General features: G+C 48.2%; 1 protein-coding gene and 1 long non-coding RNA gene across 8 annotated transcripts in view; one reads left to right on the forward strand and one right to left on the reverse strand.

The window, feature by feature from the left end:
- The first annotated feature begins 7166 nt into the window (after positions 1-7166).
- On the forward strand, positions 7167-12760 carry LOC102550645 (uncharacterized). 2 transcript variants are annotated; one of them, XR_015634953.1, is made up of 3 exons: positions 7167-7247; positions 7414-7489; positions 12392-12760. It is a non-coding gene; the product is annotated as an uncharacterized LOC102550645 (long non-coding RNA). The 2 variants fall into 2 exon arrangements; XR_015634954.1 differs by lacking the exon at positions 7414-7489.
- A 5729-nt stretch (positions 12761-18489) lies between these two features.
- Positions 18490-26761, reverse strand: part of Caln1 (calneuron 1) — a 491219-nt gene continuing 482947 nt past the window's right edge. For 5 of the 6 annotated variants that reach the window (NM_001077201.3, XM_087579026.1, XM_087579025.1 and 2 more), the window contains 1 exon segment: positions 18490-26640. In NM_001077201.3, coding sequence (NP_001070669.1) covers positions 26513-26640 — 128 coding nt within the window. In that variant the 3' untranslated portion in view covers positions 18490-26512. 6 annotated transcript variants of the gene reach the window in all.

A 26761-nucleotide genomic window follows, 5' to 3' on the forward strand; every position in this document is an offset into this window, starting at 1 on the left:
AGATATTCCATGACAAAGCCAAATTTACACAATATCTTTCTACAAATCCAGCACTACAAAGGATAATAAAGGGTAAAGCCCAACATAAGGAGGCAAGCTATACCCTAGAAGAAGCAAGAAACTAATCGTCTTGGCAACAAAACAAAGAGAAGAAAAGCACACAAACATAACCTCACATCCAAATATAAATATAACAGGAAGCAATAATCACTATTCCTTAATATCTCTCAACATCAATGGCCTCAACTCCCCAATAAAAAGACATAGATTAACAAACTGGATACGCAATGAGGACCCTGCATTCTGCTGCCTACAGGAAACACACCTTAGAGACAAAGACAGACACTACCTCAGAGTGAAAGGCTGGAAAACAACTTTCCAAGCAAATGGTCAGAAGAAGCAAGCTGGAGTAGCCATTCTAATATCAAATAAAATCAATTTTCAATTAAAAGTCATCAAAAAAGATAAGGAAGGACACTTCATATTCATCAAAGGAAAAATCCACCAAGATGAACTCTCAATCCTCATCTTCGGTTGGTTTATATACAAGTGTGCAATTTCTAGGCTTGAAAGTAAAATGATGCTATCTGGTGCTGGATAGAGGAGCCTTATTTTTTTATTATGGCAGCTTGCTATTTTTGTAACATGGTGATTTGGTTGAACACAATAAAGTACAGTAGTAACTGAAAAAAAAAAAAAGAACATCCTATTTCAGAGATGGAGTCTAGAGAGGTAGCGCCTAGGTTTAGGGGACTGGCTGCTCTTCCGATTCTCAGCACCCACAAGGCCGCTCGTGCCGTCTGTAACTCCATTTCTAGGTGATGCAACAGATGATGCAGTTCAAGAAAAAATGCATGTAAAATCTGAAAAAGAAATCATTTTTATAAAGGTCATATCGATTATTTTGTGATAAACGTAAGAAAACATTTTTTAAAAATGAAAAAAAATAAATTTATAGGTAAATACAAACATCTCCACGCTGCCAAGAGAATTCAGATCAGTAGCGTTAATTTCGCCTGCCTGCATCGTGCCTCTCTGAAAACAGTTGCTGCTTATGCCATGGATCTGGTGGCAACCAATAGCACCAGAGTTTCCTCCCTGCCATGAAAATGACTCTCCCCCCTCCTGACTTTCCCACAATGGTTTGAACATATATTTATCGAGTCCCTATGATCTGTCTAGCGCATGGTGAAGGATGGTGTGAAGATGTGTTGCTTAAGGGAACGGGATAAATTTTCATACTGTACCGTTAAGCAATTGTGTCAAGATGCAGATGCCCTGCGGTATACGTACAAACACACACAGACCAACACAGCAACAGTGTCACCAGGAGAAATAACCTGTCACATCTTGGGGTGAAAATGGCCATGAGGTATTGAGAAGAGGGAGTGAGGCAGGCAGACTCTGGGAGGTTCTATCTGACAATGTTCCTTTGAAATAAACACACTTAACGGTGCAGCCTCCACTCTCTGGCTGGAGGGATGGCTCAGTTAACGTATTTGTCTTTTGTTGACTGGACCCAAGCTAGACTCTTCCGGGAAGAGAGAACCGCAATAAAGAGAATACCTCCATTTCGTTATCTGGTAGGCAAGTCTGGAGTGGGAACTTTCTCGTGGGAGAGCCTAGCATTCTCTGGGCTTTGCCATCCCCGGGTAAATAATCTTGTGTTGTTTAGAAAGCAGGCTGACTGGGCTGGAGTACTGACTGCTCCTCCAAGGACTCAGGCTCACTCCTCATCAGCCACACGATGACCCACAGCTGCCTAATTCTAGTTCCAGGGGAGCTCACGCCCTCCTCGGACCTCTGTAGGCACCAGACACTGAAGGGGTACACAGAAAACATGTAGTCGTGAGTGTTAACGCACAGGCATCAAGTAAATAAAAACTGAAAACTTTCAAAGAAATGCTCAAAGAAAGAAAGGCATGCAGGCGGAGAAAGCCAGCAAGCATGCTCTGTTTCTGTTCCTGCCTTGAATTCCTGCCTGTCTCCCTAGAGTACGGACTGTGAGCTCTAAGTCAATGAAACCTTTTTCTTCCCAAGTTGCTTCTGCTCAGTGTTTGAGCACAGCAACAGAGAAGCAAGCTAGAACAGCTGGTAAGGTTCTTGAGGGCCTGAATTCCATCCCTAAAACACAGATAAGAAGCAGGGTATGGTGGTGTGAGTTTGTCATCCCCAGAGCTGGGGAGGTGGGAACAGGAGGATCCTGGGGGATCACCAGCTGCACTGCCAAGAGTTCCAAGTTGACTGGATGGCATGTTCATGCCACTGCTGCCATGAAAGTCATTGCCTAAGCTTTTCTAGCTATCAGACAAAAGACAGTCATAAATCAGTGACGTTGCCGAATGTGTTGATGAGGACAGGGGTGGGGTGGATGAGACCAAAGCCATAGGTCTGATGCCATCCTTAGCTTTGAGGACAGTGGGAGCTGATCTGCTAAGCAGTGCATTCCAGAGCTTTCATTCAATTGCCAGAAATTATACTGGAATACTGGGGTGTCTCTGAGAATGACAGAGCCTAGTAAGATGGACTTTGAGGGTTAAGCTCCCCAAAATCTCAATGGCCACTGAAGCCACCCTTAGCAGGTTAAGCACCCCTCCTGGAGCATGGTCCTCTGGTTTCCAAGAAGAGCTCCTAGAAAGGAAGGCTGAGAACCACCTCCTCATTTTACCCTGCACCACAGGATGAAATTGATGATCCACAGAGGGTGAGCTGTGAGCTAGAAGGAACTTTGTTAGAGACAGGTAGGGTAGGGGCTCAAGATTGTGTGTGTGTGTGTGTGTGTGTGTGTGTGTGTGTGTGTGTGTGATGAACAGAGAAGGAAGAGGAGAGGGGAGAGAGAGGGGAAAGAGACAGAGAGAGACAGACAAAGACAAGACAGCTTTGGCTGCACAGTAAGTTCAAGACCAGCCTGGGCAACTCGGTTAGACTCTGTCTCAAAAGAAAAAGAAAGAAGAGGGCTGGTGATGGAACTCGGTGGTAGAATGTTTGATTTGTGGGAGGTTTTCAAGTCCATCCCTAACACTGGAGGAAAGGAAGGAGGAGAAGGGAGGGCAGGGGAGGGGAGGGGAGAGGGGGATAGAAGAGAGAAAGAAGAAGGGAGGAGAGGAAGAAAGAACAGGAAGGAAGAGAAACGGGGAAGAGAGTAGGGAAAGGAAAAGGGAAGCAACTAAAAGAGAGAATTAGGAGGAAGTGGTGCAGATAAAGCAGCCTGGGAAAAGCCAACTTCCTTCCCAGGGCAAATCTACCAAGGCGGAAAGGCTGTCTCCCCCTTGTAGGCCATTCCTGTCACTTTCGACCACTTCCTCTAAGACCCGCCAGCAGCATAAGCTAAGCACAGGACCGGATGCTGAGTCTGACTCCGATGTGGGATTCAGTTTGAAGGGTACCAAGGACTATGGTGCAGTATAAAATGTCGAGGCGGCACGCAACCTTCCTTTCTAGGGGCTCTTCTTGGAAATCAGAGGACCGTGCTTCTGGAGAGATGCTAGCTGAAAGGCTGCCAAGGAAAGTCTAAGAGTGGGTCTCTGGAGCCCCCTGCTGGCATGTGAATTTGATCTCTGTGGTTCCCTTTCCTCTTTTAACTGCTGGGCCATCCGTCCGGTCCCTGGCTTTGAACTTTTTATTTTCCTGCCTTCTGAACAGGAGAAGCTGAGACTAAAAACCCATCGGACTAGACACAGCTCTTTCCAATTATTATTTTAGTCAGGGCTTCATTGCTGTGAAGAGACAACATGACCAAGGGAACTCTTAAAAAGGACATTTAACTGGGGCTGGCTTAGTTTCAGAAGTTCAGTCCATTGTCATCATGGCAGGAAGCAAGGCAGCGTACAGGCCAAAACGGTGGTGGAGGAGCAGAGAGTTCTACCTCTTGATCTGAAGGAAGTCAGAAGACTATCTTCCGCTTGGGCGGAGCTTGAGTCTCAGAGCCCTCAAACTCCGCCCACACTTCCTCCAGCAAGGCCACACCTCCTAATGGTGTCCCTTCCCGTAGGCTACACGTATTGTAATCATTTCAGTTCTACTCATTTTCAGTCTCTGGGAACTGAAGTTCACTGAGGAAGCTGCCTCTGTGTTGAAGATCCTGCAGGCCGACTGACTCCTGAGAACTTTGTGACTGTGGAGAGTTATAGCGTTGCAAGTTAAGAACGAAAATTATCTCGAATTGTTCTCGAAGAAAGCATGATGGTTGTGATGTTTGCTGGAGTGAGACCTCCAGGATGGGACAGGTTTGGGAAGGGGATGATCTGTGGGGAACCAGATGATCTGGGACTCTGGCTGGGCTGACCTTGGACCTCTGGCCATTTATGTGAACCTTCCAAGCATAAGTGTGTGGTGTGTGGGGTGGGGTGGGGGGTGCGTGCATGCGTGCGCGCGCGCGCGTTCACGTGTGCATGTTTTTATGAGGGTGTACGCATGTCTGGAGGCCAGAGGTTGATATGGAGTGTCTAATAGAGGAAGCTCTATTGCTGTTCATTTTATGGTTTTAATGTGCATGGGTGTTATATATGGTGTTATATATGGGTGTTTATGGTGTATATGTATATATGTGCATGTGTTGTATGTGCGTGTAGGTGCAGGTATAAAAATCCAGTAGAAGATGTTGGGTGTCCTTCTCTATCTCTCTCTGCTTTCTGTTTTACTTAAGACAGGATCTCTCTCGATGTGTGATCCTGACTCTCGCTCGAGTGAAGCCAGCAGTCAGCAAGCCCCCAATGATCTCCTTGTCTCTGCTCCCACAACACTGGGACTATGAGTGGCCACATCAGGCTTTTTCGGTAGGGGCTGGGATCCGAACTCAGGTCCTCATGCTCATACAGCAAGATACCTTACCCACTGAGCCATCTCTCCAGCCCCTCCAACTGATTTGAGTTAGTGTCTTATTGAATCTGGAGCTAACAGATTAGGTTGAGCGGACTGCCCAGCGTGTCCCAGGGATCCTCCTACCTCGGTACCTCTGTCTTCCAGGGATAAGTTCCAAATATAGGCTACTGTGCCCCCCTTTTTATGTGGGTGCTGGGCACACCTCAGGTCCTCAGGTTTGCACAGTAGGCACTTTACCAATCCAGCCCTCTCTCCAGGTATTGTCAAACATTTTTAACCTTTTCCATACCTAGACCCTTTGGGAGTCTGTTGATGTCTATAAAGCGCCTTCTTAGAAAAACATTTTAGACATGTATAAAGTAAGCCCACAAAATACATATTTTCATTTAAAAATGTCTATTGGCCCTTTCTTAGAAAAAACATTTTAGATATGCATATGTTTACGTGAAAACACCTAAGTCCTGGGAGAGATGGTTCAGTGGTTAGGAGCACGTACTGCCCTTGCACAAAACCCAAGTTCCATTCCCAGCCCCACATCTGGAAGTTCACAGCTTCCTGAATCTCCAGCTCTAGAGGGAAGCTATGCCTCTGGTCTCCATGACCACCCAAACTCATACTCCACAGACAGACATAAACACAATTAAAATAAAATAAAAATAAATCTAGCCAATCATGGTGGTGCATGAGTTTAATCCTACCTAGCATTCTGCATCAGAAGCAGTGAGTTTAAGATCAACTTGGTCTACATAGTGAGTTCCAGGGCAGCCAGGGCTACATAGAAAGACTTTGTCTCAAAATGATGATGATGATGATGATGATGATGATGATGATGATGATGATGATGATGATGATAAAAATAACTCTAAAAACCCCACACACAATATACTTGGTACATCTTTTATCATATAAAGAAAGGCATATGAACTCACACAGGGGCCTGGACAGATGGCTCAGTGACTAAGAAAACTTGCTACTCTTCCAGAGGACCCAAGTTGGGGTTCCAGCACCCACATCAAGGAGCTCACGATTGCTTGTAACTCCAGCCCTCTTCTGGTGTCCTTGGGTACCTGCTCTCATACGAAAAACAAATCCCCTCAAATGACACAAAAATAAAATCCACCTTTAACGTTTGAAAACAAACTTTTTTTTTTAACTTAACGGTATGTGCATCAGCATACGCAGGCCAGAGAATATATGTGGGAATCAGAGGGCAATCTACAGGAGTCGGTGCTCTCCCCTTCCACCTTTCTATGGGTCCCCGGGGATTACACTCAGGCTTAACCTGCTCAGCCATACCACGAGGGCCAGCAGATGTAGCAGAAAGAATGCTAAGCCAGACCAGCTGTGAGCATTTGAATCTGAAACGCCCACTGCAGCTCGTGTTGTATGTATACATATTCTCCAGCAGGTGGCGCTCTTCTGGCAAGCTGTGGAGCCGCTAGTTCGCTGGTTCTTGACCTGCTGAATGCTTAGCTCCTTTAATACAGTACCTCACTCTGTGGTGACCCCCAACCATAACATTATTTCTTTACTACTTCATAACTGCCATCTTGCTACTGTTATGGGTTCGAATGTAAATCTCTGATATGGGACCCCCAAAGGGTTGAGAAGCATGGCTTTATGAGGTGGGGCCTGGTAGGAAAGAAGTAGGTTTGACTGTGGGGTGGGCCATTGAAGGTCATTTTCCGGCTTCAGATTCTAACTTCCTGAACCCCCTCAGCGTGAACAGCTATATAACATGCTCCCACCACGGAGCGTGAGCGACTCTGTGTCACTTTGTTCTCCATGATGGACTAGAACCCTTCTTCTCTTAAGGCATTTCAGTCCAGGATTTTGGCCACTTTGTGTGATTGAGGGAGACACTGGATTTCAACTTTCGGTCTCCATATGTGTGCATGCCCGCATGCACACACGGGTGCCTGAGCACACACCACACACACACACACACACACACACACTCACACACACACACACACATACACACACACACACACACATACAAACGTGCACTCGCAGCTTCACAAGTAAAAGGGGAACAATTTGAAAGGGACGAGGGGGATCCAGGGATTGGAACAAGTGTGGGTCATGTGACTGAGTGCTGGCAATTGTCTAATGTATCACTGGACTCATTCCTTGATGTAAACAAAGAATTAGATGACCAGGAAAGACGGAAGACTAAGCCACCAAGAGAGGGAAAGTTACAGTTTTATCCCTTTGGGGTGGAAGTCTCCTAAACTGATACTGGCTCAGGTATTTCACAGGTCCCCTGGGCTCCTCCTTCCTCTTGTTCCTGCTTAGACACGGTCCCTGCGACTTCCTGCTAGTTTCTTCCCACAATGCCTTTCGAGAACAAGAAGCGGCCATCTCAGGAGACTCGCTTACCATTTCCCTATGCATGTCCCTCTAATCTTCCGTCGTAAATGGAGGTAAAGATGATCGAAGTCCACTTTTCCATGTCATGATGAAACCGAGTACTTTGTACAGATGACAAAGACCAGTTTGAGGCCACTAGAGAGGAGCATTTCCTCTGTGACACATGGTTTCCACAGTACGTTCTTCTTACTTCGGTATTACACTCCCTTGGTCTTACAGGTGTCGGTTTTCCCTTAGACGTGGTAGCCACTGTTCTGGGATATCAGACATGCATGCAGACAGCTGTCCTGTGAAGGTGAGCTTTGGTTACCTGCCTGCCTGCCTGCCTGCCTGCCTGCCTGCCTGCCTGCGTGCCTGCTATACTTTGGCTGCAAAGGATTCTGCCCCAGACAGATCAGAGAATCCTTCATCCTTGGACCACGTTGGAGGGAGGGAATTAACTGTTCCCACTATCCTCACACCTGCTTTGCCCAAACCAGAGCAGCCTTTGTTATGGACAGAATTGACGCTGTAGCTCTTTTTTTTTTTCCCCCTTTTTTTTTTTTTTTTTTTTTTTGGAGCTGGGGACCGAACCCAGGGCCTTGCACTTGCTAGGCAAGCGCTCTACCACTGAGCTAAATCCCCAACCCCGCCGCTGTAGCTCTTAAGACATACCTACCTGGGAGTGACTAGTTGCTTTCCACCCCAGGGTGAGCTCTGACTTTCTACCTGTCTGCAGCCAAGTATTTCCTAAAGTAAATGCTAAATGAAAAGAGAACCCAGAGCCTGAGGATCCTACCAGGTTGTCAGGTCCTCACCCCCAAACCGAGATTCCTGGAACCTCCTCTCAAGGACGATGTGTCTTTTGTCCACTAGATGTCACTGCTGTGGCATTTATTCCTGGATTGAGGGGCCCTTAGGGTCTACGGTTTAAGGCCAGGCTGAGCAGGCTTAGTGACTTATTGAACCCAGAGAGGGGGTGAGGAGGAGAGGGAGGGAGGGAGGGAGAGAGAGGGAGGGAGGGAGGGAGAGGGAGGGAGAGAGAGGGAGGGAGGGAGGGAGAGGAGAGAGAGAGAGAGAGAGAGAGAGAGAGAGAGAGAGAGAGAGAGAGAGAGAGAGAGAGAGGGAGGAAGGGAGGGGGAGGGAGGGAAGGAGGAAGGGAGGGAGGGAGAGAAGAGAGAGAAGAGAGAGAGAGAGAGAGAGAGAGAGAGAGAGAGCAAGCGAGAGAGCGAGAGAGACCGAGAGCACGCAAGCGAGAGCGCAGGTTGACGCCTGGAGTTGATTAGAGAGCTGGGCAGGGCAACCTGGTGAGGGAACAGCTTTACCACACTGGAGCAAGGGAGCAGAGTTAGTCCTTTGAAGGTCTCTTGAGTGTAATGGGGAGGGAGGGAAAAGGTGTCTTGCCTAAAGGAAATGAGTGGGGGACCTGACACCATGTAACCAGACTGAGGGGGCTTTCTTTTATTTCTGGTTGAAGCAGGTACATAATACGTCCTGTGGGTATTCCCGGATAAGGGGGCATCCTAGGTAAGGGAACAAGCCCCTTTACTGTGTGACGACTCTTCTGCCTTCGGGGCTGTTTGTCTGGAAATGTTAGGGTAAGGTTAATGGTGAGGGGTGTCAGATGAGGCTTGGCTCCCCTGAGAGCTGTAAAAAGAGAAAGACTCGAGGGTTGGGGACGTCATCTGTGAGACTCCTCACAGCAGCTAGAAGGGCTGTGACCTAACGTGGCTCGTGGCTAAAACCTGAGATCCCCCCTGCAAAACAGGACAGTACTGCAGACCCACCTACCAGAGTGAAAAGCAAATACAGTCTCCTGGAGTTTGGTTTCCCTGCGACAGACACTGAGGCCGAGACAAAAATTCAGGCCACATAGTTTATTCAGAACAGAGATGGAAGGATAGATAAGGTGCCCAGTGGCCACTGTGCGTGATTGGGGTCTCATCCATTAACATCCCTACTAGAGCTGGGGCTCACCATTTCAGCTATAACCCCTAGCCATTGAACCCCAGGAACCTGTCCGTCCCCACCTCCCGGTGCTGAGGTTAAAGGTGTGCACCCCCACCCCTGACTTCATACACAGGTGCTGGGGATCTGAACTCAGGTCCCCGGGTGTACGAAGCAAGCACACCCCTTAACAGAGCCGTCTCCCCAGCTCTGCGGTTTTGTCTTCTTTTTGTCAGGACTCCACACAGGAGATAAAAGAGTGATGTTTGCCTTTCTCCATTTGGTTGATTTTGCTTGACTTGATTTCCAGTCCCATCCATTTCCCTGAAAACAGCCTAACCTCATCCTCTTTTAATTTTAATGACTGAGAAGTATACACACACACACACACACACACACACACACACACACACACACACCATACCACACCATGTGGTTGAGCTCTCTGGTTACTTTAAGAGTGGTTTTACAATGTGAAGCAATATATATGAACATATGTATACTGTGTGTGTGTGTGTGTGTGTGTGTGTGTGTGTGTGTTGCAGATAATACTTGGCTCCTGTATGAGCTGTAAAAAGAGAAAGAAAGGCTCCAGGGTTGAGGGCATCATCTGTGAGACTCCTCAGAGCAGCTAGAGGGGCTGTGACCCAATGTGGCCTATGGCTAAAACCAGCTGCTTGGGATCAAGTAATTACATATATGATACATACACACATGCGCACACGCACACACACACGCACACATTGACTGGTTGATCTATTTGTTTTTTGAGTCAAAGTCTCACCCTGTGGCCGAGGCTAAAACTGGTGATCCTCCTGCCTCAGTCTCCTAAATGCTGGCTTTACAGAAGAACACCATCATGTTCAGCTTTTCTTTTCCTTCATCATTTCTTCTCTGTCTCCTCTCCTTTCTTCCCCTTCTCTCTGTCTGTCTCGATCTGTTTCTGTGTCTGTCTGTCTGTCTGTCTGTCTGTCTGCCTGCCTATGAGTCGCTGGAATGACAGATGTGCATCACACAGCTGGTATGTCTTGTCTCCGAAGCACCCTCTTGCCTTTCCACCTTAGTCCAGGGTTGAAGCAGCACGGGATTGACCCAAAAGAAATAAAGTTTATTTGTTTGTTTGTTTGTTTGAGGCAAGGCCTCTCTATGTAGCTCTGGCTGTCCTGGAACTCACTCTGTAGACCAGGCTCGCCTCGAACTCACAGATTCGCCAGGTTTCCTAAAGAGACTCTTGTTTGTCAGTTTGACTGTCAGACTAATGAGACAATGAACCCTCATTCCCCAAATTAGAATTTCCCCAGGAATCTCACACTGGGAGAAGGAAGAGGGACTAGCTGAGAATGTCTCCTGGGAAAAGACCTCTCACATAGTTCTATTTTGTCAGCTCACCTTACAGGATGAGACTAAAACCCAGACGGGGGAGTGTCACTGGAAGACAGGACCACACCTTGGCCAGGTCAATTTGGGTATACATACCCCTGGTCCTCTATTTAAGCTTTAATCTTGCTCCAGAAGCCCAAAGATGGCCTTTGGGGTGAATGTGGAGGTGTCACCAGACTGACATGTCCACAGTGAATAAATCTCCCCTTTCTGCTTTAATGATAATTAAGTGTGGCTCTTTTTACCGCTTACTGAAGTTGGGTGGCCGACCCTGGCTTAGGACACAGGCTGTGATCCCTAATTCAGCATCAACCACGCAGTCCTGACCACATGCACCCCCTCATGCACCCCCTCATCATAGACTCCCTAGCTTCCAGAACCAGGCATCAGACAGGTCTCTTTCCATTGGACATTTCCCAGTCTGTGATAGTGACAGATCGTGACAAGACCAATAGCAGTCCCTAATGACATCAACTATCCCGGAATCTCTCTCACCTTGGTCTTCGATGGCCGAAGGCTCAATCACTAAGAAGCGAGGAGGAGGGGCTGCCCGCCCCCGTGAGAAATAAACAACAGAAAAACTTAAGTCTCAGGCAAGGGCTGAGTCGGACCTGGGTAGGGCACGTGACTCAGGCGGACCGGACACATTCTGTTCTGTGTTTTCTAAGCGAGATCTGTGAGTGTGTCTGGGAGTGGGTGACTCCTGTTTGAGTCAGAAAAGCTCTCTCCTGATTTCCTCCATGACTGCCTCAGATCTTCTGGCAGGACCCATCCGTCTTAAAGGTACTCCAGTGTTTGTATGTGGGTGGGGGTGGGCAGCACAAATGGGGCAGGGTCTAATAAACAGGAAGTGATTGAGTTTCGAGGTTGGATTCAGAGCACAGCCATGCTGACTCTAGCTGACTGCCTTTTACCCTGATCCTGAAGGGCTTGCAACCCCAGCACTCAGGACCATTGACACCCCTAACCCCAATATGTGACATTTCAGTGCTGGGCACGCAAGAACAGTGACCTCCACGTGACCAAAGAGATTAAGACAAAACCAGAGATTAAGACAGGTCAAGGCCAGGATCTCAGGACGGAGGAGGCAGAATCTGGCTCGCTATGCTCACGGAGGTTCGAGGAAACAGAGGCACATGAGGTGGCTCATCAGATAGATACATGATAATCTGAGTCGCATTCCTGGAACCCTTGTGGTAGAAAGAACAGAGTCTAAAATGTTGTCCTGTGACTTTCACTCAAACACACACACACACACACACACACACTTATAAATAATGAATGAATGAATAAATAAATAAATGTAACCCTCTTCCCCCCAAGGAAAAAATACATAAGGCAGTGCAAAGGTCAAGATGTGTCAGCGGTGATGGCTCTGTAATTGGTAAACTCTGATGCCAGAAGGCACGTCACACTCTGTTACAGTGCTCCAATCTAGGTTAACCAAAGATATTCACTCGCTGCTTTGGACTGAAAAACTGCTTAAAGACCTCCCCAAGCCCCTGCAGTTATATATCCTCAACCCGAAAATCCGATTTGCTCTAAGTGTTGAGTTTTATTTAATAAATGCATTAGATGAAATGCGGCAAGAAGCCGTGAGATCCTGGGATCAGTCCGGAATAAGAGCATGATTCTTGAAGTCTCTCAAGCATTTCCAGCTGAGAACTTGGTCCCAAGCAGCCCCCTGACGCAGAAGATGACTAGATTCCGCATCGACAGCTCTCTGCCACCAGAGGGCTCTCGGCACGCGGCACATGAATCCGTGGGAGCTACCAGCAGGGGGCGCTCGCCGCCTGCAGCAAGTTTCCTAAGCAGGCCAGAAAGACTAGTTGCGTAACCCACAGACACTTTCAAACTTTTATGTTTCATCTGCAAAAATTTCTGGTTTCAGGACCATGACTCTCTGCGTCCTAGGAAGGAGCGCTTTGGATGAAGGTCACTTCAGAAGTAAAGGGAACGAAAGGAAGGAAAGAAAAGGGAAGCGAGCAGGAAGTGGAGACACGCCAGTCACTCCAGCTACGCTTACATCTTGAGGCTGGTGATTCCAAGTTAAAGGCTATGACCAAGGCCCTGAGTTCGATTCTCTACCGCCACCAAATAAAACAGAAGCCCGATAAAAAAAGAGACAAAAGACATCTCCACCAAAAATCTGTCATCCAAGTACTCAGGGGCTTGAGGCAGAGGACATAGTGAGTTCAAGGCCAGCCTGGGATACACAGAAAAATCCTGCTTCAAACAATAAAATTCTAATCCTGACCAAGCTCTTCATGTTAGCATCATGAAAACGCAACGGTGAATCTAGAAGCTTCTCTTTAATGCTAGCTGTTGTGGCATTTCTGTGTGCTGTCTCCATCCTGAGGGCCTTGAACCCACCCCTCCTTCATTCAGATTCAGTCTGGATGGGAGAAGAGCCCCTTTGCAGTCTGTTCCTGCCATAGGTCCCTGGCCTCAGTTTCCCCATCTAAAAATTAAATCCACTGGTTTCTAGTGTTGTTTTACCCCCTATTTCAAATAGTCAGGGTTCTAACCTTCCCCCAGATCAGACTTTAGTGGTGCCAGGGGAGTTTTAAAATATTATGGCCTAGACACTCCCCCACTCCCTCCCTGCAGGGTGGAAGTAATTGGTCTGCAGTGGAACGATCCTGCAAATGTTTTCTAAAAGCTCCCGGGTGACTCTAATGTGCTGCTGAGTTCAGAACCTCTGGCATCTAATTCCCCTGCTGGGAACTCTGCAAACTGGTGAGTTCCTTTCCAATGCCTCTCCCGCATAGAAAACAGACTGGGCAGAAAAACAGGAGCAGGGTATTTGGAGGCTGGGGAAGCTGGTGGGTCCCAAAAAACTTGTAAGCTTCTAGGACCTTCTGAAGCCCAGGGAGAACAATGCTCCATTCGCTCTGCCCCTAAGCTCCTCCCCTCTGCTTCCTGTCTAGTTTCCCCCTCCCCCCTAACCCCTTCCCATACTAACCTTGTCCATAACTGAAACCACCTACTGGGTCCCAGCTTCTGGTGCTTGCAACAGCTTTCTGGATTCACTGGGTATAGCAGCTTTCAGGTTTCTTTCCCTGCCCTGCCCCCAAACGTTGTATAGTGGGACGTATTGTACAGCTCCAGACATTTCTATTTCTATTTCTATTTCTATTTCTATTTCTTCTTCTTCTTCTTCTTCTTCTTCTTCTTCTTCTTCTTCTTCTTCTTCTTCTTCTTCTTCTTCTTCTTCCTCCTCCTCCTCCTCCTCCTCCTCCTCCTCCTCCTCCTCCTCCTCTTCCTCCTCCTCCTCCTCTTCTTCTCTCCCTCTTCCTCCTCCTTCTTTTTTAAAGATTTATTTATTTCATGTTACTACACTGTAGCTGTTTTGAGACACACCAGAACAGGACATCAGATCTCATTACAGATGGTTGTGAGCCACCATGTGTTTGCTGGGAATTGAACTCAGGACCTCTGGAAGAGCAGCCAGTGCTCTTAAACATTGAGCCATCTCTCCAGCCCCAGACATTTCTTCTTAAACCGAGTTTATTCATGCTCTGTGGTGTATCTACAGAGGTCCAAGAACAGCTTACAGGAGCTGACTCTGTCTTTCCATCCTGTGCTCCCAGGGTTCAAAATCAGGTTGTCCAAGAAGCCCTTCTGCCCACAAAGCCATCTTGTCTGCCTTTATTTCTGAGACAGGGTCTCCTGTAGCCCAGTCTGACCTCAAACTTGCTATGCAGTAGACACTGGCCTTGAACCGTTGACCCTCTGGCAAGAAAGGATATGTGCTAGAGTTACAGAACACCTCAAGGCCTGCTCTATGTGTGCTGGGGACGGAACCCAGGGTTTCGGCAGGCGCTCTGCCCCATGAGCTGAAACCCAGACCTCCGCACAGCATTTACACCGAGAAGTGACTGTAAACCGATCCTTGACTCCTTGAATGTCTGCGACCATCTATTTGTCATGAGGACACTTAGGAAATCCCCTGGGCTCTGTCAGAACACTTCTGAGGATCCCAGGCTCCCGAGAGGAAGCGGGGGCCCTGGTGTGGTCAACTGATTCAACTGGAGACATTTTCTGGCTTTCGTTATTCTATTTTCTGGGGGTAATGTTTTCTGTGTGCGTGCGTCTGTGTGCGTGCGTGCGTGCGTGCGTGCGTGCGTGCGTGCGTGTGTGTTGTTTAAACACCGGGGAAAGAAAACCAAAGCCTCTTTTATTCTGAGAGTCAGGTTAGGAAAGTCTCCTCCAATGATAATGTATTTGGCTTCACACTTCCCGGGCAAGATCAAGTATGCTTTGTGTGAGCTAAACCGAGACACTTCCTGCCAATCGGCTTGGGTTGAAAAGAGACATCTGACCTTGGAGTGTGTGGAAGTCAAAACAGCCAACTTGCAGAAGTTGCTGAGGTCAAGTCTCCAGGATCTTCCAGAAATCATCGAGGAAACAGGGAGGAAGCCAAACCACCCAAAATCAGCTTCCTTTCAATGCTCATGGGTCCTTAGAGCTCATCTAGGATAACCCAGATTCGGCAGTGAGTCTGTTCAACGACTGCATGAAGGTCACAGTTACATGTGTGCTGGGACAATAGTTACAGGTGTGTTGTGACAGTGGGGAGGGGCTGTTGCCACCCTGAGTAGGTGTGGAAGGTATTCAGAGCACTTCAGATGACACATGCTGTACTAGGCCATTCACGGGGAGCTGGGTTTAGTCTTGTCTGGATCCTGTCCTTAGAGGTTGCTGACACAGGTCCTTCCTAAATAGATCGGGGTAGCTTAGAGTCCACTATGTAGTCTTAGTTGGTCTAAGCCTCCCTCTCCAAATCATATACCTGGCTCTTGAGGTGAAGGGGTGATAACCATGGCTGTTACCTGGCTTGACCGGGCCACTTAGACAAGTAAGAGTGAAATGCCGAGGAAAGACATTTATCCTACATGGCCACACTGGGAAGAGGGACAAAGAGGTCCAGTGACCCACCGAGTTCAGGGCCATGACGTGAAATTTAGGTTTAAATAGAAGGCAAGAAGCCTGAAGGGATAGCTTAGTGGGGAAGAGCGTTTGCTACGCTAGCATGTGGCCCTGGGTGCTTGGACCCCCAGCACCCACTTAAAAAGCTGGGCTCACACCAGTGCCCATTGCTTGTCGGGTTGTGGGAACGGAGACAGGAGATTCTCTGGGGTTGCTGGCTACCAGTTTGGTTCCGAGTTCAGTGACAGACTCTGCCCCAAGGGAATAAGGTAGGGAGTGGTAAAACAGGGCACTACTGTCATCTGGTGCTCGCGAGCGCACACGCACACACACGAGGTGTGAATAGCTACACACACACACACACACACACACACACACACACACACACACACACACGAGGTGTGAATAGCTAAGCAGTCCTTGTCCAGCGGTGGTCCTGCCCATCACTGGCTCACCTTTGTCTCAGCTCCAATCTCTCCCGCAAGGTGGTCTGACAATTTTCAGAACCCCGTGGAATGTCTTCCTGGGACGAAAAGCTCCCCCCCTCTGGCTGGCTCCCAGCATCAGCCTCTCCCATCTCCAGCTTGAGATCTCAGGGAAAAGCCAATCCCTTGGGGTCTGTTGTCTTAATGGTCTGATAACCAAAGTGGGGGGGGGGGAAGGGGGAGGGAGCGAAGAGGGAAGGGGGAGGGGCACGTGTCTCTTTAGAACAACTCCTGTCCTGCCAGGAGGCTTACACAGCCCCAGCCTCTGTCCGCCCGGATACACTAACTGTTTGTCTTCACCCCGGTTAGTCTGTGCACCGAGAGAGGATGCCTACAGCCTCAGAGTCCTCCACACAGAAGCACACATGGTCAGGCCCTGCTCGCCCTTTGGGGATGGCTTTCCTTTGATCCCTAACCATCCATCCTCACATGGCTTCCAAATGCCTTTGTGTACACTGTTCAGGAAGAGGGTGATAATCTATAGCAAGAATGTACACAAGACTGGGGGCTGGGGGGAGATGGGGACAGTGCAGAACAAAGTCTAACCATGAGCGGCCGAGGCTGAAGATAGGACTCGGTTAGGAAAGGGCTCACCTAGCATCCAAGAAGCCCTGACTCCCATCCCAGCACTCTATACACAGCCCCAGCCTCTGTCTGCCTGGATATACTGAGTGTTTATCTCTAACTTGGTTAGTCTGTGCAGAGAGAGGATTTGGAAGGCACACAGTTAGAATCTAGCCCTGTGGGTGTGGAACCGAGGGGTGGTTAGCAGGGGGACCCCAAGTTAGAGATCACCCTTGGGGCGCCATAGAGAACTTGGGAACTGCCTGGGCTACACAAGACCTTGTCTCAAAACAAACAAGTCAGCATAACGCTGGGGACCGTGACATACGCCTATTAAGTCCAGGACTGGGGAGATGGGGGCAAGAGGAAATCCTTGGCTACATAGCAAGTTCAAGGCCAGCTATCCTTGGCTACATGAGACCCATCTCCATAAATAAACGAAATAAATACTTCCCTGGTTGGTTGTACTACCCAGTAGTCGCTGCTTCCTGCCTTCCTGCCCTTTGCTTCTAGGTCTGCTATGACTTGAAGAGACTCACCGCTGCCATCATAGAGACCAGGCACCCAGAGACTGAACCCTCTGAAACCACGAGTCAAAATGAAACTTCCTCCTGTCCCCCACCCCCCAAAGTTGTCTCTGTCAGGTGTTTTGGTCACACAGATGCGAAAGTCACCAACACAAGGTGGTCTGACTAGCTGTCCTTCCTCAGGCTCTTTTGAAACTGTTTTCCTGTATGCTCTCCACTCCCACTGCATAAGTTCTGGCTACCATCTATCTTGTCCCTCATGGATTCCCGTAGCCTCATCATGCCATACCTCTGTGATTCCACAGACTCTGCTCCTCTGCCTGGTAGTCACTGCCTGACTTCTGTCTAGGCTTGACTGTGGAGAGTCAGTCTGTCATAGTTAATTGAGCGCTCTCTCGCGCTCGCGCTCTCTCTCTCTCTCTCTCTCTCTCTCTCTCTTTCTCTCTCTCTCTCTGTATGTGTGTGTACATCCTGGGTATTGAACTTAAATCATCAGGCTTGGCAGCAAGTGCCTTAACTCACCGAACCTTCTCGCCAGCCCTCCACACTATGTTTTGAGACATGTAAAAAATAAATCTGTTTGGGTTGTTTGTTTGTTTGTTTGTTTGTTTGTTTGTTTGTTTTTCCCTCTCCTCGACCCTGCTCCCGGAATGATGACTCTGAGACTAGAAATTTATTAATAAATGCATAGGTCAAAAGCTTTGGCACATTCCCGAACTAGCTCATAACTTAATTAACGCATTCAAACTATTCTATGTCTTTCACCTGGTTACTTACCTCTCCTCACCTTCTGGTGTCCAAGTCCAGGGCAAAGCTCCTCTTTAGTCTCTCCTGGGTTCAGCTACCTGTTGGTTTACGACCGTCTCCTCAAGATGCGGACGAATCTCCCAGGCCGCTCGCTATATCCCAGAATCCTCTCTTCCTGTGAGTGTCCCACCTCCCATTTCCTGTCTCAGCTCATTGGCCATCGGCTTTTTTATTGACAGGTGATGCTCATAAGAGATTCTCTCTACAAAGACACTCATTTCCCTCGCACCAGAGCTCATAAATTCACCTAGACTCCCCAGCCAGCCAGCCTCAGCTGTCCTCTTAGCTTCATGTCTCCAGAGTGGAAATTACAGGCATGTGCCCCTGTGCCATTTTTTAAAAATTTAGGTCCTGGAGATGGCTCAGGTCCTCATGTTTATACAAACATTTTTTTACCAACCAAGTCATCTCCCCAGCCACCAAGGTTTCTTAATTACCACGTCTGCTTCAAAGCCAGGAGACCAGTTGTATTTCCTACCATATGCTCCACCACTGTCCGTTTATTTTCTGTATGTCAATCATCTTCCTTCAGAGTCCCTCTGCTCATCAGGGCTCTGCCACCTTCCCAACCCCCTGCTTCTTAGAGATGCTGACCTGTCACCTCTGCGGCCCCCCGGGAACAAATCTCAAGACCCCCTGCAAGTCAGATCATAAATAATGAACCGACTCTCTCATCAAAAGGAAGAAAAAAAAAGAACTTTTATTTTTTTCTATTGCATAAATAATGGTAAATTAGACTCTTTTTTTTAAATAAGATTATATATTTACAGACAAGTTTAGTTACAGAAAACATCGGGTACATATATGGCAACCATTTTCCCTTTATACAGTAAGATAACATGTTAATAATATCGCTTCATTGGGTCACTTAAGTTGCATGCCAAGTTCATGTAGGTTAATATTTACACTTGATATAAAGATATTTTTCTTTATTTCACTAACCTGCTGTCTCACCACTTAATAGCAGAAAATCACCAACTAACGCTAAATGAGGGGGGAAAAATAAACGAACCCCCCCCCAAAGAATACAAATGAGGTACAATGGGAAATTGAGATGCATGATTGACATCCGACTGGAACATTCTGGAAGAAAGAGGCAAGAAGCTCCTGATTAGAACAGTCTTTACCTGTGCTTCAGAGTCACCCTGTGCGTAGGGTTTAAATCCCAGACATTTACATCTGTGCTTTGAGAATAAGTTAATGACCTGTACTCGCCCGAGGACCACAGCTCGCCCACACCTGGCAGGACCAGACTTTTGGAGTCTGAATGGCTTTCACGAGCATCACCATGGCTTTGTCTTGGACAATTAACTTCTTTCTGAACTTGTGGAAGAGAAACCAAACTGCCGGTGAGGAGTCAATGGAGAGTTCCCTAAGGATTACTCCGAGTCCCCCATCTACGTGAACTTGTAATCAGGAGCTGAGAGAGACCTTTCTCTAGACCCGTCTTCTCCGGGAAGAACGATGTGGTTTGCCTGTGAACATTGACTAGACCTCGGGCTGCTTCAGGAAGCAGGAACTGAGGGCAGGAAGTAGAATTTTATTGTTTTCTTTGTATTGTTTAGGAGACAAGATCTTACACTGTAGCCCCGGCTGGCCCGGCACTCACCATGTAGCCCAGTCTGCTCTCTAACTCAACACGTTCTTCCTGCCTCTGCCTCCCATGTGCTGGGACCGCATGCCACCATGCCTGGCTCAAACAGGCTCTGAGGTGAAATGAAGAAGAAGAGACAAAGACTTGGGGACCCTGTTGCTGCTCCCTCTCTGCCCGTGTCTCTTGCTATGGTGGGAACACAGCTACGACAAACATGTGTCCGGCGCTAGTCTCTGGCTATCTAAGAACAGCTGCAGGTCGCTGGTCCTACATCCCGGACTTCTCATCCACTTCCTGGCAGTCATTAGAGATGCGGCTTTCTATCTTCTCTAGAATTATGAATGATTCCAAGCCAGGACCACGTGTGCTTGAACGGCTGCTACATTCAGTGTCCAGGGAGAAAGCAATGTGGTAGTGGGGGGGGGGGGTGACAAAGCAGGGTGTGTCCATCCTGTATTTGGAAGGTTTCCAGTTAAGCATCCTCGGATGGATTCAGGGAACATGGTTTCCAGGGAATCTGGCTTTTGTTTCAACCTACTGACTCATGGATTCAGAGTCCATGGGACCTTCATCTAGGGGACCAAATCTCCTTCTTTTTCAGGCTGGCCAAGACAAGGACATGAAAGCTCATCTTGATTCAGCAAGCTTTTAGGGAATAAACGAAAGCCTCACTAACCTGTGTGACAGGTGACACATTGGCCGGGAAACAGTGGGCCCCAAAAAGAAAACACGTCACCAAACTCATGTCACAAAACTAGCTTGCACCCCTGTGTGATGCGACCCTCAATCCTTTCCATTAGGAACGTATATATTTTCCCTGGCTTCCAGCAGCAAGAGTCCTATTTCTGGTGCCCTTCCAAAATGACAGTGCCCTTCCCAAATAGAAAAACGCTTGGGTTTTTTTTCTATTCTGCTTTCTGGCCCCTGTTCACAGGTCTCAGAGCCTCAGGCAAGGCATGCTGGGCTTGTAGGGGGTCAGCATCCACTCAGGGGAGGTACTAATCTCCTATTGGCATCCACAGAGCTGTGGTGGGAGCATGTTGATAGACAGTGCCTGACAGTGCATCCCTTGGCCATTCTTAAAGTAGGCCAGACAAACAGGGACCAGCATCTATCAGCCCTTTAAAAACTTGATCTCTGTCAGGTCCCAGGATGGAGCAAACATTCTGGGTGAAACTACATTCCCTGATATAGTCTCTCCCAATGAATCTACTTTCTGGAAAATTCTAGCCTCTGCCTCCTTCCATTTAGAGAACTCCCTCCTTCTCCCTACCCCTACCCCCACTGTGTCACTCTGTGTGTGTGTGTGTGTGTGTGTGTGTATGTGTGTGTATGTGTGTGTATGTGTGTGCGAGTATGTGTGTGTATGTGTATGTGTGTATGTGTGTGTATGTGTGAGTGTGTGTATGTGTGTGTATGTGTGAGTGTGTGTGTGTGTGTGTATGTGTGAGTGTGTGTGTGCTGCTAGTAGAAGAGGATGACCTTGAACTCCTAGGATGATAGTTATACCCCACTACTCCTGCTTGGATAACTTCTGACAACTTATAAAGAAAGCACTGGTTCAAAAGCCAAGATACCCTGCCGGAAGGAAAGGGTGACCCCATGTCCAGCATGTGGGGTGTCCCCAGTTGACAAATTATCCAAGATAGCTAGGCAGGTAATGTTGAGGTACAGGGATCTGTTTCGTGCAACTGGGGGAAAAAAACTGATTCTTTTTTTCTTTTAGTAGGAAGGAGTCCCACTATGTTAGCTCATGCTAGCCCAGAACTCTGTATGTAGTCCAGGCTTGCCTGAAACTTCACCATGGGACTCAGGCTGCCCTTGAACTTGCTCCACAGTCCAGGCAGATGTTGGACTTCAATGCTCCTGCCTCAGTTTGCCAAGTGCCGGGAATTAAAAGCATGTTCTCCCACATCTAACGGAACCAATCATTCTTTGCGGTATTTTAGATTAGAACCAGTATTAAATATAAACGATTTATGTTAACATGACGGTATGCTTCTGCGAGCATAGGATCCTAAGAGAAGGTTTAGTTAGTACACCTGGTACACCTGACCCCCTTCCTCCAAACCTACTGTGGCAAGGTCACATAGTTGAGAACAGTCCCCTGAGTGAGTTAGTCCAAGTGCAGATGGCATGAAGTTAAGCAACTGTGACATTTACATGATCATGGGGGATGGGGACAAGACGAGGTGGCCTAGCTTCTCATTCTATTCATGTCTATTCTGACTATAAATAATTCAAATTAAAAACTCTAATGGCTGCATAGCTCTTCTATTCCAGAAATGGGATTTTTTTTTCTTCTTGTGGAGGAGGGGAGTCAAGGAGTCAGTGTGGAGGGAGGGAAAGTGGCTGTGAGTTCTGGACTCTCAGCCCTACAGGATGGATGCTTCCCAGGGAGCGGGATTCTGTGGACCTCCGGGTCATAGAAACAGTATGTGCCAAAGTCTAGAAGATTCATCGGAGCTCACCTGCATCCTCTTCATAGCATTATATAAAAATAAGGACCCTTTTCACAACAAGGTTCCAGACTCTCTGTGGATCTTAGGTAACAGGGTAGATTAGGGTAGCTGTGGACCTTTAGGAATATAGTATAGAGACATGACCTAGTATGCTTTGAGGTACAAAACTTAGCACTTTCTACAAAGAGAGAAACCGAGGGAACGCGAGGAAACAGTTCCACACACAACATGCGGCCAGGCATAGCCAAGTCATTCCCCATCCAGAAAGCATCCCCAACAGTCACCTTGTTCATCTTCTGATGATGCCCTCATAGGAGCCCAGGGACACTACCAGTCTCAGATCCAAAGAAGCAATGTACACAATGTTCTTTGATTTATGACCTGAGTCTGGACTTGAGCCCATAGGAGGAGTTTGCAATAAAAGCCAGCTGTCTCTCTCCCTGCTCTTAGATTCTCCAATTACACTGAGAGTCAGTGACTGCAGGCTAGGAGAGAGGCTCTCAACACAGGCACCCTTTTCCCCATTTTCTTTCTTTTGTTTTCTTTTTCTATCCCATTCTTTCAAATACTAGACCACTTCTCATATAAACTTTGAGATAGGAGCAGGCATGGAAGACGCCTAGGGAGAGGCTCCAGTCTCTGCATATTCACCACCTAGAACTTCCCACAATCACTGAGGTTGCCCAAGAATTCAATGAGAATCCTAGCTCACCTCTGTTCATAGTTTTGGCTTTCTGGATGGAGGAGCTCGGCAAGCAAGCAGATACTTTTAAAGACAGCAGGCTTCCTTTTTGTGGTTTTTGCCTGCCAGGTGATTTGGGGTGGTTTTATTGCCCCTGATATGTAGAGAGTCTTGTTCTGGGAGGTGAGATAAGAGTAGAGCTGAGGAGGCTGACTCATTTTCTCCTGAGTTGGGGGGAGGGGACAGACACATTCAATACAATAGGAAAAAGGCAGGGAAGCCATACAATTATTGGAGGTTAATTTCCCATCTCAGCAGGAGATGGAGTCTGGGAGTCGTAGTGCAGGCAGGTAGGGTCTAGGTTCTTTAAGTGTTCCCTCTGTGCCTTGACAAACTCAGGGTAGATGCAATGGTTGCTATGGCAACCTCTTATAGCTCTCACAAGGAACTTGCACACATTCTGGGAACCTCCGTTAACAGTTCCAGTCGACATCTGGGACAGCGAGGGGAACGATTTGTTTGGAAGCAAAGGGGTTCAGAATCAGCTTGTCTTTCTGTCCCAGGTAAATTGCTGTCCTGGTGTCTGTCACTCACGAAGGTCTGGGGATGTGGACCTGAGCTGGGAGCAAGAATGAGCCAGTTACTGAGTCATCCCATGGCTGGCCAGCCTCTGTCACCATTTCCTAAGTCCAGTCACAGGCAAGGCAGAAAAGGCCTCCTGCCTCTCCTTCAGAGGGTGTCTCAGCTGCTCGTGTATGGCTTTCCTTGAGCATGAGGAAGCAGAACTTTCTGGAACCATCAGCCAACCAACTCCTCCCCAATTACTGTCATGAGGATGTTGGTGACAGGGAACCTTGGGGTAGCACTTATGTGAACAGGCCTGACAATAGGGCTGCCTGAAAAAGAAGCCCAAACACCATAAATATATCAAAGACTTAACACAAGCAAAGCAGCCAGAGGGTAGGCCACCTTAGCAGACTTTTAGCCCTCCAAGTCTAAAGGTCACCACTAGCCCAGACTTCCTGCACTGATGCATTCAGTTCCTGTGTGCCTCAGATGAGGAGGGTGCTGGGAAATTAATTTATGGGCTGTCAGAGGGAATCTGATGACTTCTTTCCTGTCTTTCCTTCCATAATATTGGGAGAAGGTGCTCACGCCCTTGTAGATATTCGCAATCAGGCACATCCACGACAGCCAAAAGTGACTCCGCGGCCATCAGGCATCTTTACAGCCAGCTTTTGAGGGACCTCACGACAAGACGCCATCACTATCTTTCGCCGGTCGTTGCAGGGCCCCTTGCGCAGCGCCAGTAAAAGCCACGTTCTCCCTTCCCCCACTCTCTTCTTCTTTCATCCAGAACCCATTCTGTGCCCCCTTCCTCTTTAATAAAAACCCTCCCACGCGAGACCTGTCACGCAGTGTCCCATCAGTAGGAAACGGGCTTTCATCACATCTCTGCTCATTGCTGATGAAATCTAAACCCTGCATCTTGTGGGATCAGCATTCTTCAGTATGGGGCAGAGCTTGGAGAAAAGCAACATTCGAAGAAGCCCTTATGTTCCACCTTGAGCGCCAATCTCACTTGTGGCACTGTATCCGCTGCTTTCGGGTCCTTAAAGCCCTGCACTTTCTAGATCCGCTCACCAGATTCCGGGGAGGGGGGGCAGTTTGGAAGTTCAAACGTCAGCTGATTATAGGGAAACACGTTGCCACCAACCATGCTTGCCTTCTTATACACAGCTGGCAGAGAGAAGGCAATTGCCCCAGGAAGAAACTGAAGGGGTGGGATGTTGGGCAGTCTATTAATATTCTGTGTCTCTACTTGTTCTAGTTCAGGAGTCTGATCCTAAGGGGACCGTGGTGACTCAGCCTACAGAAGGAACAAAAACGGGCAGGTTTGCAAAGGGCACCGGAAGAAAGGAAGGCAGGCTGCTGCCCGGATGTTTTAGACTCCAGACAGTTTTACGAAGTGACTCTGTGCCCCTCGGGCGTCTTGGGACCTCCGACCTGCTCCTTCCTCAGTATGCTATGGCTCAAACCTAGTTTGACTTGTGCTCTTGGTGAATATTCACACTCTACAGAGGGAAAATTGCTAGAGCTGTCCCCATACTACTGCATGGAGCACAGGTAGAGGTGAACTGGAGGAAGACCCTATGTGGAGACCTTGCGTGATCCAGGTCTAAGAAGGGAGTAAGGAGGGAGCAGAGCGGGGGAAGTAGGCTAGAGGAATATGCATCGCACCATAAACACCTACCCAGCAGAACATAGAAAGCAACAGCAACGCCGCCAGTACCTCTGTGTGGCTGGAGGAAGTGGGGAGGGTGAGGGGGAGGGGGAGGGTGAGGGGGAGGGTGAGGGGTAGGCGGAGGCGGAGGCGGAGGCGGAGGCGGAGGCGGAGGCGGAGGCGGAGGGGAAGGGGAAGGGGAAGGGGAAGGGGAAGGGGAATTGGGGATCTTCCAGCTGAGATCCGAAGTTAGAACAGGACAATTTCGTTACAGAAATAAAGACTTAGGGTGAGAAAAACACAAAGGGAGTTAGCACGTCTATAGAGGACTGGCTAAATCCGACCAGTGGGGCTTAAATTCATAGTGAATCCAGGAAATCTTGAAGAAATGAGAGTCTTGGCCTGCCACTAAATTCAGACCCAGATATTCAGTTCTCTGCCCCAGTGGAAGTGTTCTGGGATCAGAACAGCGATCAAGTCTCTGCCCTATCAGCCACGCGCATTAGCATCTGTCTTTTTTTTTTTTAATGAGTCATCAGCACAACCTGAATTTCATGAGTTATTAAGCAAAACACAGCAATCTGATCCTTCCATCTTTTTGCTTCAAGTTCTAGGTGTCCTTTCCTTAGCTGGGGAAAGGCTCACTAATAAAGTCCACGATGAGGGGAAGGTTAGATGTACACCAATCTAAAGTTACAGATATTATCAAATATGGCGACTCGGAGCGGCTCTGTTACCTCAGATGCCTGGGGTCTAGGCCTCCTCACTGCCAGACTCATTCCTTCCTCTACCCTAGTTACTGCATCCTTTGCTCTAAAGAAGCACAGACAGGTGTGAGATAGAGAACAAGTTCATGTCCAAAGTAAGCAATTTGGGAAAAACAGCATTACACAGAAAAGTCCCCTGTCTGTCTACGTGTCTGGGTTATAGAGACACACAGGTTATGGAATATTTTTTCTTTTTCTTTTTTTTCTCTAATGGCGGCACAGGCAAGAAAGCTGGGAGCCAGGCTCTCTGCAGATTCCAAGATGCTGGTGCGGGATGGACTTCAGAAACAGAAAGCCAAGAGCCGTGGAAACCAACCGAGAGTGCCCCAGCTCTATCGACAAGAGTCCTGTAGAAAAGGCGATTAAGAACAGCAGCGGGGACTGCAAAGGAGTTGCGCCCTGCTTAATGGCTTTCCCCCTCCGTGCCTTGGTGGGAGGGGTCTCCACTGGGTGGAGGCAGGAAGCCAGGGTGAGATGGAAAGTCCCCTTTTCTGTAGCAACCCAGAAGTCAACTTCAGCAGGGAGTCTCAATGCATCCCTGGGTTGAAAGAATTGGGTCATGGATGGAGGTGACTGTTACTCACGTCTGTCTTTCTTTCTCGCTCTCAGATGCCACCATGATATCTGGATGGCTACTGGAATTCCAAGACGAAAAGAAAGCAGTATTTTTTCCCCCTTGCTTCAGAGTTGTTACTGGCGGTTGAAGCAATAACTGAGAGCTCCTGGCTATTTATTGCATTGGGAAACAAAACCATGAAAGCATTGAAGACAGCCCTTTTGTGTCCCTGCCAAGGAGATGGAGTTGATCCGTGAGCCCGGTTGCACTGCAAACTCGAGTTTTTATTGAACGGTACCAACGCTTGCATCCATCCAAAGGTCCAGATCTCCTGTGTGAAGGAACAGAGTCTGCCCGCGGGGCATGCACATGCGCGGTGAGCTGGCAACGCGGTGTGGCTGGTGGGAGACTGCTACTCCATGCCGCTCCGCAGGATCTGGTTGGCTGCGATCAGCATGACGCTTATGATAAAGGCCATGGCAAAGGCGCATATGAGGCTCTTGCGGACGCAGGTCTGCCGGTTCTGTTTCTGCGAATGGACTGGGGTTCAGGGTGGGGAGGAGAGAGAACAGAGAGATGACATCATGAGACACACTTACATCTTCTGCAACCAGCATAGACTGTGACTGGGCGAATCAACTCAGATGATAGACACAATGGG

This window comes from Rattus norvegicus, chromosome 12 (assembly GCF_021556685.1).
Source record: "Rattus norvegicus strain SHRSP/BbbUtx chromosome 12, alternate assembly SHRSP_T2T, whole genome shotgun sequence".
NCBI classification, from domain to species: domain Eukaryota; kingdom Metazoa; phylum Chordata; class Mammalia; order Rodentia; family Muridae; genus Rattus; species Rattus norvegicus.